The 18,141-nt window shown below is 39.2% G+C and overlaps 1 protein-coding gene across 8 annotated transcripts in view; it reads right to left on the bottom strand.

Moving 5' to 3' along the window:
* The window catches only part of STARD13 (StAR related lipid transfer domain containing 13), a 318,317-nt gene that overhangs the window by 225,101 nt on the left and 75,075 nt on the right, over nucleotides 1-18,141 (bottom strand). For 7 of the 8 annotated variants that reach the window (XM_075050590.1, XM_075050586.1, XM_075050587.1 and 4 more), the window contains 2 exons: nucleotides 15,498-15,644; nucleotides 10,810-10,944 (listed from right to left, as the gene is read on the bottom strand). In XM_075050590.1, the coding sequence (XP_074906691.1) occupies nucleotides 10,810-10,944; nucleotides 15,498-15,644 (282 nt within the window). Of the gene's footprint in view, nucleotides 1-10,809; nucleotides 10,945-15,497; nucleotides 15,645-16,639; nucleotides 17,765-18,141 lie in introns of those variants that run through there. The other variant, XM_075050593.1, reaches the window with a different exon arrangement.

The raw sequence follows: 18,141 nt of genomic DNA, 5'->3' as shown, positions 1-18,141 counted from the left end.
CCGAATCTACCCTCCTTTAGTTTAAAACCATTACCCCTTGTCCTATCACTAGAGGCCCTACTAAAAAGTCTGTCCCCATCTTTCTTATAAGTGCCCTTATAGAAGCCCTGCCCCTCATCGGGTTCTGGATGTGCTTCATGACACTGGGTCAACAGGAGACTCAGGCACATACCACTGCCCCGTACTCCCCAGTTCCCACGGGACACACGCACGGGCTCCACTCTGGATAAGAAAGTAAGTGCTGTGTAGCACTGATCCATCTCTAAAAGAGCTGAAGCTTCACAGAGGCTTCTGGAGAAGCTAAACACAGTTCAGTGAGGCAGCAGTGCCCAGGGCACTGGCTGCTAGAACCATACAGCAAGCTACCTGTGTACAGAGAGTTACTGTTAAAAAACTAAAGTCCATCAAAACCATCTCTCTCTCATTCTCTCTCTAATGTATATATATGCGTATATACATGTATAGAGATAAAATATGCATATGTACCTATCTTTTTCTTCTTTTTCTCTTTTTTTTTTTCTTTTTTTGCGAAAAGAAAGCAGGAGTTACAGAAACCTGCAAGAAAAGTCCTGGGAAATGACTGGGTACACCTGAGAGGAAAAAAAAAAAAAAACCCAAACCACAGAGCTGTCTGAAAAAGCTGCTTAAGTCAAGCAGAATCTTGGGCCTTCCTGCACCTACCAGCTCTAGTGCACATCACTTACACAAAGGGCTGCATAATCCCATTTCAGTACTGTGAGATACCGTACATCCCAGGACAAGGGGGTGGCAGTTGGGCAAGAAGCACAGAGAAAGTTGTACCTTGAGAGGGATTATCTCTTTTAGAGACACGGGATGCACGATTTGCTGTATTCATTTGCATTAAAAATGCTCCCCCTATGCATTGTGCTGGCTTCTGTCTCTGGTGTGTTACAGATGGAAGTCCCTTCTTCCCTAGCGTGGGAAAGAGGAGAGAGCAGTCTACGAGCTCTCCAGAGCACAAAGAGCCTGGAGGCTTGTATTATGAGAGACCTTTGCACCACTGCATAAGTGGGACTAGGGGTCCGACTCTACCCAAGCTCTGAAGCACCACAAGAGCACTTGGGCAGTCCAGGCAGGACACATTTTTAACTATACATCTCCGGTAATATTTCAGTCTCTCCACTCTCCTCTTGCTGTGAGCAACTATTGTAAAAGTCAAAGGCTCCAGCTCAATGGTGTGCATCGTCTGATCAACATGCGAAGTAGCCGAGAAAACCCTGCCTGAATAGGAATGACATGAGTCCCAAAACAGAGACCAAGATGGTGAAAATGAGTAATGGCTACACTGGAAGAGAAATGACTTGGATAAAACTATGCACATAGAACATATTCACTCATTCTTTTCATGCTGTTGTAACAAATATACCACAGGGCCAGAAAAAGAGGAAGCAAAAACCTGACAGATAGGTAGACGGATAAAGTATGATTGTACATACCTCCCTGAAGAAAACTGTGCTCTACAAATCCCACAAACAAAACTACAACAGGCAGTCTGGTAGGGTCCAATCCAGCACATGCCTGCCAATCTCACCCGTGGGAGCCGGTGTACTCTATCGCCTGTTCTTTTCTGTGGCTGCTACAAAACGTAGTAGAAAATTGTACTGTCACCCAATTAAATAGACAGTGTGTTGCATCCAAAAGCATGAGCCCAGCTGCACGCAAACAGAAGAAAAGAGAGAGAGAAATTGTTTCCCTTTTGCACTCCATTGAGTATAAAGTTAACTGTATGGAAGTAAGGTTATCTCTCTTTATATTTGCATACACATGGTATAATTTACTGGTACAGTTCCCGATCACCTCTTGTTACGCATTTATAGAGATTCTTATTGTGACAGCTTGCATCCCACATCTGCTGAGAAAGAATCAGGACATTTGTCTGTCCTTGAAAAGCAATGCATTTCTGAGGCTGTGTACGAACGCTGCAATGTAAGTCAGCAATTTTAGTGTATATGATTAACAAGATTGCACTATTACAAAATGCAATTGTATTCCTGCAAATAGTCAGTGTGATCAGAAATATAACAGAAAAAACAAGCACTGAAGAGTACTGGTACCTTGCATTATAGTTTCTGCAAAAGAATTCAGCTAGAAGATCTGAAAATTACCATAACAACAAATGTCATTCTAGAATACTGAATACTTCAATTTACATGTGATAAGTATGTCTATAAAAGCCAAGTAGCATACGTAGGCTTAATTTGGGATGCATATACTAATTAATCCATGCCTGTCTGCAGCTCTCATTTCGTCACTACAGCTGGACCTAGATGGCAAATCTCAGAGAGTGAGCTTGAGACAGTTATTACCAGATGGGGCTGGGCTGGCTCAGAAAAGTGCTCGCTCAATGTATTTCACTGGCAGTCTCTGCTCACGGGGTTTTCGTGAAACCAGCAGGCCCAGCTGCTCTGCTGCTGTTGCCGTCCCTGGTGGACCCGCTGGCTGCCCCTGCAGAGGTGGGTCACCTCTATTTCCCAACTGCTCCCACAGTCACTTGCTTGTTCAAAGCTCTTCTTACAACATAAACAGACATTATCAGTTCGAACTACATAAATAGCCATGTAATGCCGAGCAATAAACACAACCAATTCTAGTCTCCTCCCAGTACAGATTTGGACTTCATACACCTTTTGAACTTTACTCCAAAATGAGCTGGAAATCAAATGAACTTTACTCCAAAATGAGTTGGAAACTTCAATTTTACTTTATATTGTACACAAAAAACCCACATATAAATGATCTTGTCCACATCCATCCAAGAATAATTAAATATTGTTAAATTATTTCTCAAAGCCATTTTATGAATAAGGATAAAGAAGCTCTTTCTTTTCTTACACAGATAACGAGTTTAAGAAAAATAAAAATGCACAAAGCATATCCCTTGCCTCCAAATAATCCTTATGAAAACTAAATTCAAATAATGAATCTGATGCAAAATACTGTGTAAAAAGGATACTGTTAGTGTAATTTTAAATTGAATAAATGTTTTCATAGACTGTGTGATTTAGCCATAACAGTTCAAGGTAATATTAATTGCTGTATAGCTACATTAGGATTATCATCTTCAGCTGACTTCAACATTTTTATCATAAAAAAATGGAACTGAGCTAAAAATTAAGAAAAAAGTATGTTAAATATTTTATTTAAGGAATGTTGTAAATTCTGCCAGACAAGCTATTCAATAAATACTTTTCGTTCAGTTCTGAAACACACCACAATTTGCTCCTAAATGAATCAGAATGATCTAAAAGATTTCATTTCCTTGGAACTGACACTAACATCTCAAGAGTCTTATCAATCAACAAGACAGGGGCTTTTCAGTCCATTTGGAGTTCAGGATTCCACCAAGAAACAAAACAACCCTTTCGCTATCCAACCACCTACATGCAGAGTAGCTATGGTGCAAGATATTGGAGTCTCCTCACTAAAGTACTCTGAGCAAAATTTAAAAGGTACATGGTAAATCAGAATAAATATGATGATCTATAAACGTGCATTTAGAAAAAGATTTTGGGCTGCATGTGTTTGGGACGACTTCTGTTTCTTTGGTCTGTTCTTGTGCTAGTGAAGACAGGACTGCTAAAACACAAAAGGAAGAAAGTAAACTCCAAACAAAACAACCCCATTTTAATTCTAATCAGATAAATGCAAAAGCAAAATTCCAAGGAGAAGCTGAAATAAAATTAACAGCTAACAATCCTGTCCTCCCTCAAAAAAAACATTTTATAATAATACGACAGCATTTCTTAATATTATATATGAACACTGCAATGCCAAGTTTCAGTTTAAAATTTCTAAGCATTGTTAAAAGGGACCCACAGCTCAAGATGTCATTTCTAAACTGAAAAGGCAGTGGCCTACCAACTGGCCCTGTGACCTCTTTATGGTAATTTTAGATATAAAGATCAGTAAGCATGTGTAATGAAACAGTTTGTTATTAGCCACTGCTGATCAACACAATAACTGTATACTATTCACCTACCTTTTCTAATTCAGGGCTTCCTTCTGCCACCATCAGAACTGAACCCCTGAGACACTCAGTCCTTGGCATCAACTCTGCAAAAGCTACTCAGATACTCAATCTGCTCAGTGAGACAGATTTAGTGTTTGCTCTTTTGGTATATTTACATCTTCCTGATTCACAAAGCCTGATCCTATTTCCAGTGAGGTTTCACTGATCTGCAAGACATGGGCCGACTGACAATTTAGACCTGGAATCTAGGACTGTTTAGAAGATGTATTACATGAGATTTTAATCTGCTAGTTTTCCTTTCAGAAGTTTTTGAAAGTTTATCCATTCATGTACAAAATATTTACATTGAGCAAAGCTAAAATTTATACTGAGCTTCCCCTGTTCTCTGAGACTTGACATGGCGTCATGATTTCAGCGTAATGTGTAAGCACAGTGTTGCCCGGTTCACAGACAGCTTTGTGTGAAGGAGCTGACTGACAGGAGGAGGGAATAAAGACAAAAGGGAAAAGAGAGGGGGCTATGCTGGGCTCTTATGTTAGCAACCACTCCTTGCTGGGAGCAGACTGTGGCCAGAGTGCCATCAGGTGCACTAGAAACAAAGTGGGTGAGAAAGCCTGGAGTATTAGTTATATATATCGGAATATATAGCTCTCGCTGTTAAAAATGGGAAGGAAGCCATCTGCCCTTCACTCCCTATTAGCCTGTTTTTTGCTAGAGCTAGTACAGGCTTTCCCTGGGACAATGAATTCCTCTCCTACCAAAAAACTAGTTCATCTTAAAGCAGGAAAGATTCTGTCTTTCAGGAGCACTCGATTGTCTCAGAAATGCCTGCAAGTCTAGAGTGCTCCCGGGCAAGAAGGGTCATCTCACTGTGCGGGCAGAGCAGGAGAAGAATGGAACGGCAGCCGTCCTGCTCAGAGGTGAGAAAGTCCACCGTGACGGGGTAGAGCTGGAAGCAGAGTGGGTCACGTTATCTGACTATTTCACCATGCCTCTGTCCCAGCGGGATACTGGTCGCATTAAGTACTGAAAGCAAGAAGAAAAATTCTGCAAAGATGATGTTTCAGGCTACCCGTGTCTATACTGGAGAGCTAATTTGCTGATACCATTAATATCAACGTTAATGATACATAGGAAAGCAATTCACATGACTAAAAGACACAGTTTGAAATTTGGTTTTGCAAGAATGGGAAAAACTGGAGTTAGTACTCTTTATGAGGAAGGATGATTTGGCAGCAAAACCACAGACTGTGTATACATTCTGCTCGACCACGCTGCAACCAACAAGTACAACTCTGAGAAAGTCAGTGAGGACCTCGTTTCTACAAAGATTTCTGCATCTCTTATCTGCATGAGCTATGCTACTTTTACAAGCACATTTAGCTGAAGTATTGACAGAAGTCTTCAGCTCCAACAAAGCCAAATAACTGTGTCTTCAAGCACCTCATCTCTGAGAAAACGCAGCATCAAATGCTATGTCTCCATCACTCAGGTCCAGGCTTGTTCATCTTCTTGCACTTCATGGGTCATATAAAGTGGCCGGGCAGAGAGCTCTCTGAGGCAGGAAATCTTTGCCCTGAGGTTGCACAAGTCTTCTCAGGGCTTTACTATCAACTTTGTCAATGGGGGCCAAGGTCAGAGTAAAGCATGATCTGCCTAACCTTCACCTAGGGAAACACACCCTACTAGATAATGGATGTAACCGCTGCTGTAAATTGTACCGTGAACTGATAAATTTACGACAACATCCAGCAGTGATAGTGCGTGGAACTTACTTCAGAGCCAGGTTATACACACTTATCTTCTAATCTCAGATGTAAATGAAGATTCTGCTTACATATTTCACGGAGAAATGAAGGATTAGCCTAAGGTTTGTAAATACCTTAAGAACCTCAAATTCCAAAAGAGTACTTAGAAATACAAACTGTTATGAGTACTCACATTGTAACTTTCTTCTGCGCTGGATGTTGGCAGCTATTTGATAAAAGGCTTGTCACACACGCTCACTAATGGAATAATCTCTGATCCCTGCTGGTCCAGGGGCAGCAATACTGAACAAGTAGTGCATGAGAAACACAGTGATTCTGATTTTCCTTCAGCTGTTTTTACTTTTGAATTTCTCTGGCCCCAAACAACGTCAGAAGGTCAGGCAGGCATCACACTGCCTACAGAGAGATAATGACTACTATAGTCATAGATTACGGTATTATTAGTTTTACATTTCTAAACAATGTCAAAAGATATCAGACTTCTCTGGAACCTGTGACCTAAACTCTGAGACATTGTTTATAGCATCAAATAACATTTCTCAGAAAAAAAAAAAAGAATAATATCCTCTTAAAAGAATCACAAACACTTTTCAGTCATGTGGGTTACAAGGCACTGTTTTGCTTCCCATTTTCTGAATCAAGTAGCTTAGCACAGATAAACTATAGTTCTGCAAACAATTTAAGCTATCAGAAGCTAGCACTGATGCTGAAAGAAGCAATTCACCCTGTCTCATCTTCAGCCACTCTGACCCTCTCTTGCACCAGCCTACATATTCATGTGGCTAAGCAGTGAACCAGACCGAGAATCCAGGTTAAAACAAGCCCAAAACCTATAAAATGATTAATTTTAGCCCCCTCAGTTTAATGAACTCAAGCTATCTGTGGAACTAAACCATGAGGAATTGAAACTGTGCTCATCAACTGTACTTAAAAAGAAAACATAAAAGCAGACTTACCACAGATAAAGGAAAAAGCCCACCTTGTTACCAATATATGAAGTTTTGCTTCCTTACTAATTCACAGAGGGCACACTGCAGAGGATATTGTGTTATCTGCAAGAGCTAGAGGGTTTTCACACCACCTGGTATTTGATGTGTTAAGTTAGACCAGCCGGGTCTCAAAGCTTCCTCTGCTCAGCGCATGGAGAGGTAGGCACTGCCCATCAAATGCCAGAGCGTAACTTACGCGCCATAGGAGAGACGTAACTCACCCAGCTCTATGCTCCTATGCCTCAGCCAGTCACTCCAGCCTCTTCAAATACTCAGCCAACCACCAGCAGCACTGTGGGGGCACAAAGCGCTTCAGCCAGGTGACCCACATTCCGGGCGAGACGGATCTTGCTGTAGAAGTGCTTTTTCTTCTCCATTAATGGAATCTCTGCGATGTAGGCACAGACTTACAAATGCCAGCATTTGTCAGGTGAAACTTTACCGTTTGTCCCTCAGGCACCTGACTCCCCTACCACCTTAGGTACGTATTTCCTTTAGTATCTCACCAATAATGTTCCAGTGAAGCAGCTTCTTTGGGGGGAAGGAGGGAAGGGAGACATGACATGACACATCATTGCCCTAAACCCATGATTTTCGCTATTATTCTATCAAAATGTTGTAACAAGTGTGAGTCATATTTTAAAGGCATATAAACAGAATACCTACTGTGACACAAGTTTGCCAGAGAAACCTTCACTGCACCTTTTAAGCCACCAGCTTAGTTGGGATCCATGAAAGCGTGCAGCTAACATCACCGCCTTCTATTGAGAATTGAACAGCTGTGTCCTGCATAATTCTCTGCATATTATTCTTTAATTACAGCATCTCTGCTATATCTGACATTGGTCTTCTCTGCTATATTTGCTAATCTCAATAAGTTATGGAGTATTTGGTTCTCTAAACGCCTGGGTATATGAGCTCCTGGGGAGTGGAGACAGATAAGCTCTTTTTGACCTCCTGACTCATAAAAAATTGGAAGAGAAGAAAAACTAGCTCATCAAAATACAACGGATCTGATTTATCTCTGTGTTACTCCCAAGTTATGTATTATACCACTTGGATCATGGGAGTTAAACAGATGCAACCTGGGTGTGACACAGAAGGAATGAGGCCTTTTGTCATTTGGATCCATCCTCTTTACTGTTACAAGAGTAACTTTGGCATGCCCTTTAAAAAAAAATATGGAAAAGTCTGTATCTTAAAGAACAAGTGGTGAAAATTCAGGTATTGGAGAGACATGACAGACTCAGGCAGACTGAATGCCTGGAGCTAGACATGGCATTATTTGTATTTGCCTGAAATATAGCACATACACCAAAAGCAGCACTTTGAAGGAAGTAAAATGATCTACTCTCCCAAATTAAATTTGCAAACACCCAGTTTCAACATTTATCCCTAATTTAAAGCACTGGCCAATTCAAAAAATAGCCCATTAATTTCTAAAGAAATTCTGTGTCTCCAGTAGGTTTCTAGAGTAGACAGTGCCCTAAGCAATAGTAGTACTTTCTCATTACACTGTTGTTACTACAGTATTACAAAAACGTTTGATACGATACATGGACTGTACTGATGAAGATTCACGGAACTGCTATTTATTGTACTAGTATTTCCTGAATTTCAACAAAAAAGAGAAATGTAGACTTCAGAAAAGAAAAAAAACTCCCAAACTTACTTTCTGTGCCTTCTCTCCCACATACTTCTAGCCAACCAACAGTATTACTGCAACATCACTTTACAGAGTGTTAGCGGGAAGGCAGTTAAGCAACCACACTTGTACATGCCTAAACATTCGGCTGAGGTAAAAAACAAATAAAGTTGTCAAGTATCTTTTTACTGAATTCTACCATCTATTCCAACTCGAACAAGCAACAAATCAGAACAAATGTTTGTGCTTTTGCAGAAATGGAAAACAGCAAACTTATTTTCTAAGGAAAGAAAATAGCTAGTAGGAAGACAGTAATTTTTTCAATTAGTAAGCAAGTGGAGCCCACCTTCAAACTTCCATTTCAGTGAACAGGAGTAGCATCATTTAATGAAATACAGAATTTGTATGGTGGCATGCATATCATTCTTTGGTAGATGAACAGTATGACAGTTTTAAAGATACCTTTATAATAGATTTTGCTTTAATCAAAATTACATAGATAACTTGAAATAAGCACCTCACCAGGAGAAAGAGAGCTGCTGAGCTATTGCCTTAATGTGTAATTAATGCTAAAACCTATTGGCTTTGGGATCGGAGGAATGGAGGGTGGCATATGTGATGCCAGTATCTGAAAATGCCTCTGAAGCTGTTTGTGGAAGAGATGCTAGTAGGACTGATACTCATGGCAGAACATTACCAGAAAGTATGCTTAAGAACAGAATAAACACACAGGCTAACAGGGAAGTGTAAGTATGGCTTTTGGAGGCCAAGTTCTTTGAATGATCATGCAGATATGGGTGATTTGGCTGACACAATGTACTTCCATTTCAAAAACCTTCTGATGAAGTTCTCTATCAGACTCAAACTATGCTGTCAAGGACGAACAACAAAAAAGAGGCCAAGAAATAAAAATGTCTTTTCATTGCTAACTAAAAATGAAAAAAAAGGTTAGGAATAATTGGTTGTTTTCTTTTACAGTGGATGGATATTACCTGACAGTCTCACAGATATATGTTCAATACACTCATAAATGAACTGGAAAAATGCAGGAATAAAAAGAGACAGAGTCTTCTGATGATATTAAATTACAGAGGTTAATAAAAACAAAAACTGACTACCAATTGCTGCAAAAGGACCTCATGATGCTGAATGAGCGTAAGATAAGCAGGCAGATAAAATTCAATACCAATAAATACAGTCAGACACACCGAAAAAAACCCCCAGTCTCAGGTGTTCACTAGTTCCTACAAGATTCCCAAGACACAGTTTTTCACAGTACAAGCATTACAGCCAAATTAATAATCCTGTAGCAAACTTACAACAAGAAAGAAGTGGTTTTTCACATACTCCACAATTAAACTTTGGAACTTACTGCTACAAGATGCTTTGAATATCAAAAACCAAATAAATACAAATGAATACAAAAGACAACTATTGGCAAAAAAGACCCTTGGGGGCTATTAATTACAAAACTGCAATATAGCGTCTGGCTTCAATGTATCTGCACAATAAATACCTCAAAGAAAGCTGGGATGGCTTACTATCTGCTTATCCTGTTCTTACATTTCTTTCCTGAACATCCAATGTTGGCCACTGCCAAAGAAAGGATACTGGACTATAAGTACCTATGATTCAATCCAGTGCAGCCATTTTTACGTTGTGTGATGATCATAGAAACTGCTGGCGCCCAAGTAATTTAAAACTGAGAGGCAAAACCCATCTGCATTTTGGAACCAAGGCACTGATCCTAAAATAGCTTACATTTAGCCATCGAGAAAGTGAATCAAAGCCTTTTGAGAAAACCCTCTGATAGATTTTAACAGACTTTCATTGCAGACTACAGCATCACATTGTTAAAAAAAAAAAAAAATAAAAATATTGCTATTATTGGTTAGAAATAGGGCTTAACTAGGCCTCCAGAGCTGAACACCTCTGCTTACAGAGAATGCTGGGTGGAATGCACCCTGAATTGGGCATAACCAACAGCCAGATTAAAAATCCTAAGAGTCTAATTCTAAAATAAGCAATGAAGAAAAAGGTGTAGTAGTGGCTCTGATGCCTGGACTCCATCACATGTAACGTCAGGATGAGATGAATTACTCTTTAGAAGTGCCTCTTTCTTTCGATTGACTATGAAGGCAATCCAAGTGACTAGTCCAGATGTAGAGGTCTTCCATTAGTGTTGTCTAAAATCAGATTAGATGAATCCCACAGCCCCGGAGCCTCATTAACTCAAGACTGACTTAACTTTTATCTGTACCTGTTTTGCAAACCAAACTCCTCCTTGTAGTGGAATATTTGCAGAACAAATTACTTCAAAGGAACACAAGGACCAATTTTAACGACAAATAGTAAATTTTGAGGTTACTGAACCTGAGAATCAGAGAATGTTGTAAATATGCTGTAGCTACTTACATCAGTTTTAGGTCGTGCTCCAGTTGACACTGGGTAAGGTAAACAGTCTAGATCCTGGTAGTCTGTTCTTCTATTTTTCCATGATCCCCTTCCTTGATGATCTCCATAAAAGCCTGTCTCCACTTGAACAGGGCACTGCAAGAGAATTTTAAAAACCCTGTAAATAAAGGCAAGTCATAAATATTTTTAATGTGAACTGCAAGATAAAAACACTGGAATTTTATCTTTTTAAAGCTTTTTTTCTCCAATGTAAGGTAAACATTTGGCCTCAATCTTTTTTCTTAAAACCACTGCTGCATAATTTTTACATTTTGCTAGCGTAGACATCCAGATATTATGTGGTTTCCTTAACACAACTGGAGAACTAATAAATATCAAGGAACTGAATCACCTCTACCTTAGAAAGAGAAATGGTTTTATTCAACTTATTTAAAACAATCTTTTAGCTTTATTTCATATTCATTTTTTCTAACTTAAGAGACCCAACAAATTCCCATTTTCAAATTACAGACTCTGAACTTTCCAAATCAACTTTTCCTTGTCCCCCAAACCCAGGGCGATCTCACTCAACTGCTCTACTCCCACACCATTTTTTAAAAGATGTATGTCCTAACTCTGAGCCCATGTGTACGTGGCCACACTGAACACAATGGCAGGAAGAGACCAACTGCACAACATTCCCCCACATATCCCCGTTTGCCTCAAAAGAACAACAAGGTGTGCAAGCAAGGAGCAAGCTATGCTGCAGTCCAGCAGGATCCATGCTGGAAACAATCAGGGAACCAGAATCATGGGTGCACTGCAGACCAGTCCCAAGCTGTTGGGTACACTCAATCAAAATCAGCTCATTTTCTGGCTGCTCCCCTTCACTAGAGGACAAATTTGCTGCTGGTCCTTAACAGGAACTGCCTAGTTCCCAGTTAGTATATTTCTACAGATGTAAAATGAGGAGGATTTGAAAAGCTGACAAAAGAATCGGTACGTGGCCCCAAAAAGTTTGAAGATAATATACTACTGCAAAAGAATTAAGAGAATGTGCAAGTTAAACACAAAGTTTTGTTCAATGAAAGTCATACCTCTAATATAAGACAGGGTAATTATAATCAAACAGGATTTCTCTGTCACTAACCATGAATGATAAAGGACTAAAACTGAAAAATGTGATTCTCATTCTTCACATCTGCTCTTTTTTCTGTACTGAATCTGAGTACTAGACATCAAATGGCAATGAAGCAGAAACATTAAACAACAGGGAAACACAGTGTTTACAGCAAGAGTGTTTTATCTCTGCTGCCTCATTTATGAAATACCTCCTTCTATATTGCTAAGAAAGACATTTTTCATAGGAAATGTACAGGTTTTAGAGGAGCAGTGCTATTAATGGCAGTTTTCCAAAGCCAGCAGCTTTGCTGTTAGTACATTCAGATAGCCCAGCTTTTTGTACTTAAACCATATACTTCTAACATTGGTGACAGAATGGTTCAGAAAATAATTTGATGACAGATAAGTATTTTTAATATCTTTTCTGGATCAGATACTGAGTCATCCAGCCAGCGTTACTGCCCCATACTATTTCCCTATAAAAAACTGACCAGCAGGAACTTGCAGTTTACACAGACGTAAAGACAGACCACCTCTTACCATTCATCTAGAAGTTATTATGTTTTGGAAAACACCTTAAATTTGTTCACCAAAATACCGCAAGACCCCCTACTCTCACCCAGTCCCATAACATTTATTCACACAGACTATTTTCATTACCAAATATTTACACTTCCTCCTGCAAAAATTGTGTTCAGTCAAGTATTATTAATAACAGATACCCTCACAATAGGAAAACTTAAAGAATAATAAAATATTGAAGAGTTACTTCCACGAACAGATGAAAAATCCTTCAGTAGAAAACCAACTGGCTCAACTTAGCGATTAAATTACAAAACATATTTCTGAGGCACAGCATTTGCCATAAGAAATAAATACTGTCATCTGTTAAAACTTGCCCACACCCTCAAGAGACGAATTTTCTGAGCAGCAGCTCCAACAAACATGCTGCCACTCATACAGTAGTCACCTACTTCAGAGACCTCAGGTCTACATGTTGGCCTCGCATCTGTGAGCACTTCAACCAAAATAATTTTCAATCATAATTTCTTGCATGAGTTCCCAGTTTATATAATCAAAGTAGGATAAAAAAAATGAAGAACCCGTAAGTGGTTCATCATTTTATAGAAGTCAAATCTACAATGTTACTAGTAAACATATGTTTGAGATTGGTCTTCTTCCTATTCAAGTTTCGTTATGAGTGACAAGAATAAAACATTTGATACGTGTGGAACAAATTACAAGCGGTAATAAGAAATATGGATAAAATGGGATGAATTGATAGAAGATAAATTACTCATACAACTTTTATGAAAACAAGAGTTTGTTCTTTTTTTCCACTGCAACTGTCATTTTGCAACTTGCAAAATCTGGTTCTTCACAGTAAATTCACTGAGAGATTTAGGAGGATGTATTTCTTTTCTTTGACTATATGGGAAGACTAAGGTGAACCCATTCTGAGGCAAATTACTCTTAAATTTAAATGAGGGCAGATGATTCCCTTGTCCTACAAATACGTTTGCAGGAGACAGCAAACAGAATCCTATCATCAGTTCCACAACAGATTGTCCCTGACTCTTTTCTTGCTCTGATCTTGCTGGTCCCATCAGGAAGACCTTTGTGTTAAATGACCTCTCCAGCTCCTGTAGTGAAATTGGCTCTTGGAGGTTTAAAAGACATTTCCAGTCTGCCAAATAAGGCCACAATAAAAATAAGCCTGATTCACATGTTTGGCTGTCTGTAGACAATTAAAATGAAGCAAGCTCTCTCGCTTCGGAGTGGGAAGAAGACATGACCTGATGAAGAGGAGTGTAACTGCTCAAATATCACATTCAGGAAAATGGTAATTTTGGCATTGATGTTAGAAACATCCTTAAAATCTTTTTGGACTTATCCAGACAGATGCAACTATTGGTAAGGGAAACAAGTGTGCCAAGACCAGTGAGACTGGCTCGGAGGTAGGTTTTATCAGCATAGCAAGCAAGACCAGCTCTTTATCACTAGCGCAGGCTTTTGGTGGGGGGATATGCCCCAGGAAGAAGGCTGTGCCCAAGGTCCTGGCCTCTGTACTCAGAAGCTGTCTTGCCACTAGGTTTCAGTAAGAGAAGCACAAGCATCTGGGATGCTGGTGTTGGCATCTTCTATGCAACCACTTTTGATGACTTTGTTCTTATGTATCAAATGGCATTTGAAAACATTGTCTGTTTGGATTTGTTTTTCTGCTGTCTACACACTACATGCTGTTTATTGAATGCTCCAGCAATGGATTTGAAGTCCAGTGTCCTATGATGTTCAAGTCATCATGGAAAAAGAATGATGCCTAACCAAACCATGGCTTTTGCTTTAAGAGAACAGGCACAGCCATAAAATCACAGGTGTTTGGATCACTGGTTACCAAAACCAGATCGCCTCACAACTGGAAGTGCTTCAACTCTGATGGCTTGGATTTCACTTTCAGGCAGAAAAGCAGACTACACTGCCACCGTATTTTGACAGAAGACACTGAGCAGTATCCTACAAGACGACAGAACACTGTCCATTAATAGACAACTTAATGATGAAATTGATTCAGTTGGACAGAGCTGGTTCTGACTTGCTGACATGTACAATAAGAAAGAAATGAGACAGTCATGGCCGCTCTGTTACTAACACTCTCTCTGCAGAATATGAAAATGCATACTGCAAAGCGCAACACCGAGATGCAAGATTCTGAATGTCCCACCTTGAGAGACTTGAACATTTACACTGTGATCCACACAGACATTTACTTAAAGAATTTACTTTTGCAAAATGAAGCAGCATTGAAACAGCAGCGACTGCAAAAGCATTCAGACAAGCTCACCTTCCAGGAATTTCAAGCCAGCACTAACATTCAGAGCTGCAAATCCAAACAACTCCATCTTAAGAACTTTAATCATAGCCTAAAGCAGAGGAAAAAACACTCCTACTTCTCATGCTGTTCACTCTCCAGTTACTTGCTTCTATAAAAAACCTTGCTTATTCAAAAATTGCTAATAATATCATTGCTCCTTAATCCCATTTGCCCTCAAAATAAAAGCTTGGGAAACTATGTGTCGTCAACTGATGAAACCTGCCATCACAAAATATTCTTAACTAGAGGAACGCAACTCTAAATCAAATATTCAGATAAAGAAACAAAAATATTAATTCAGCTCTTAATGAAGACACATAGTGTCTCTCTTGCTATTATGTCTTTAAATAAATACAACAAGTGTAAATAGGCTAGCACTGGAACTTTAATTTAACAACATTCTATCCTGAAAAACTATCAAATGCAATCATCTGGATTCAAATTCCCCTCTAAAAAAGCATGTTTAATGATTTTAAGCCATACTAACAGAAAACTTGTAAGTTTCATCCTATCGCATTTCTGGTTATTTTGCCGTTAGCTGTCTAATGAAATCAGAGATTTCGTGATTATTTAGTGAAAACTGTAACTTACTTCATCCTTGAACCTGAGCTCCTCAGCCTATTCGGAAACACAACCAGATCTGAAAACCATGGCTTGATGAGCATCTGATAGCTAAACATTAGAAAACGTATCATATGACACACTTTATTCTTACCAGTTGCTTGTGCCTTTTGGTAGAAGGAGTACTGGAGGGAGAAGAGCCAGCACTCAGAGCTTCTTCAATATCTAAATTCAACTGTTCCAGTTTCTTCATAAGACATGACATAGAGTCTGACCATTCAGATCCTTTTTCTGGTTGGGTCTAGAAGAGATCAAACATATGTGAAGTCTTAAAACATTCAAGCTTTTTGTAACTTGAATACTCATTTTCCTTCTAGCCCTCAAGCAAAAAGCCGACCAGTTCTTTCCCTGTCCTTCAGTAACTTTTCTCCATTTAGAAAGCTTCAATTATCACTCCAATCCTGATGACAAACATTCATAGCTGTTCTTCAGACTCAAATGATCACGCTCCACTTCTGTATATCTGAATGGCTTTCTAACACTTCATCTTGGGTGAACCACTGCCAGCTCAAGCTAAGCACAACCAAGACCAAAACCACAGTAACTTTAATGTCTCCTCCTTAAGCCACTTCTATTTTAGCATCTCTCCACTGATTGCTTGTTGTCAATAAGAATCAGAACATTGAAGGTCATCACATGCACTGTATTTTATTCCTTACTATAATTCCAGGCTTCATCAAGTCTTGCAGCATTCTTCTGCCCATCCATTGGGAATACTTTATTGGTCTCAGACACTTTCTCTTTTCATGGATGCACCTTCCCCTTTTAACTGAACCGCTTCACTGTATAATGAAAACATTAATCCATTGCAGTGTAACTGCAAAAAATACTTTTCCTGTTCCTTAGTTTCCTCAAAGTCCTTTCCAGTGACTCCCCTTAAGCATCTTTCCATGGCAGTCCCTGTGCATGTTGCTGCATTATGCCTCATTTTCCTTATTCAGATCACTTCTAATAATCCACAAGAAAAATACAGTCACGCTGACCTCCCTGTCATCACGGGCAGCTACCGCTCCCCAGATTAGTCTCTGTCCTGAAGCTACTTCAGTTCTTTCATCTTTCTTACTTTCACAAACAGTAAGTATCTTTGCACAGAGGATAATTTCATAGCAAACAATTCTAACAGACTGAGTATACAAACAGTAATACTGCGTTGCCATCCTACCAAAATCCTAAGAGCATCATACCAACACTCCACAATACCTAGGGGAGCTAGATGAATATTGTTATTATTCTCACCTGATAAATCTTTATGGTGATTTGTTTCCTTATGAGGGTTTCGCAAGTAGGACAGAGAGATAATTGTAATTTGCTCACTATTGTAGAAAAAAGCTTTACAAATAGAATCCAGGAGGCTCACTCCAGTATTAACACTGACATATATTATTACTAATGGAATTGCTCAGCTTCACCACAGTAGCTAAGGCCCCAGCTTGTCAGACACCTGGTCCTGTATTACCAACATACACGTTCCCTTCAGAGGGGCTAGTATTATCTAGGGATTGATTTGAAGCACAGAAAATTAAATACTCAATCTTTAGTTTTCCAAATCTTTATTCGGAATTTCCCAAATTTTTACAACCTCTGAGTATTTTTCCTGAAATGCTGTTAAAAGTGCTAAGCTATATTTCAACTCTGTAACTATTAGAATTATTTAAACAGATACAATGATTTCTTCCCATTGTCTTCCCAACCATTTTAAAGTAAAATATAGGATGTCCCACAGAAAGAGAGTATCAAAAGACACTCCTCATGTTGAATCCATTTGGAGTGAGATGATCTTACACAGGAAATGTGCATGCTGACATATGTCTACAACACTCATTTGTAAACAAAGTAAAGATTCTACATTTTCCTGTAGTTATGCTTCCTCACGTACTGATCTTTCCAATACTAACGAATGCTCAAAAAAACCTCAACAAAGACAAAACATCCAAGCCAACCCAAACTCCAGCAACAATGAATGTAGAAAGACTGTCAAAATCTAATATGAAGGTTCTATTTCACAACACATTTAAACTGTAATTTAAGAAAAAGTAGGTGTAAGAATGTGCTTTCTTACTTATCAGTGGTAAACAATTCTGAGGCAACAATTACACAGGAAAATGAGTAAAATGTGTCTGATTTCCGTGAGCTATGCAAAAATTACTTCCTAGGTGACAAACGCTGAAGGTTACATTGGAAGTTTGGATTTCTGAGTTCAATAAAAGGTAGAAGTGATTTACACAAGGGCAAACAGTCCATTTTCTGTTCCATGACAGAAAAAGAGTATTTTAGGGAGCTGGAGAGGTGTCTCGAATTTAGCATTTTCCATAGAAAACACAAAGATGAAAATTCATGAAGACTTTAAGAAAGGCTTCCAAATATTTCTAAGACACTCCAAATGCACGTAACAATACACATGGTACCGCATTACAACAAAAAATACAGCTCCTTGTGTAGGTGTCATGGTTTAAGCCCAGCTGGCAACACAGCACCACGAGGCCGCTCACTCCTCTCCCTGCGGTGGGATGGGGAGGAGAAAACAGAACAAAAAGCTCGTGGGTCGAGACAAGGACAGGGAGGGATCACTCACCAATTATGGTCACAGGTGAAAAACACTCAACTTGGGTGAAAAAAACCAAAATCGATTTGTTACAAATCAAATCAAAACAAGGATAATGAGAAGTAAACCCAAATCTTAAAACACTTTCCCCCCAGCCCTCCCTCCTTCCCAGCTCAACTCCGCTCCCAGTTCTGTC

This window comes from Buteo buteo, chromosome 18 (assembly GCF_964188355.1).
Source record: "Buteo buteo chromosome 18, bButBut1.hap1.1, whole genome shotgun sequence".
Classification (NCBI taxonomy): Eukaryota; Metazoa; Chordata; class Aves; order Accipitriformes; family Accipitridae; genus Buteo; species Buteo buteo.
This window is presented reverse-complemented; position numbering and strand designations above follow the sequence as displayed.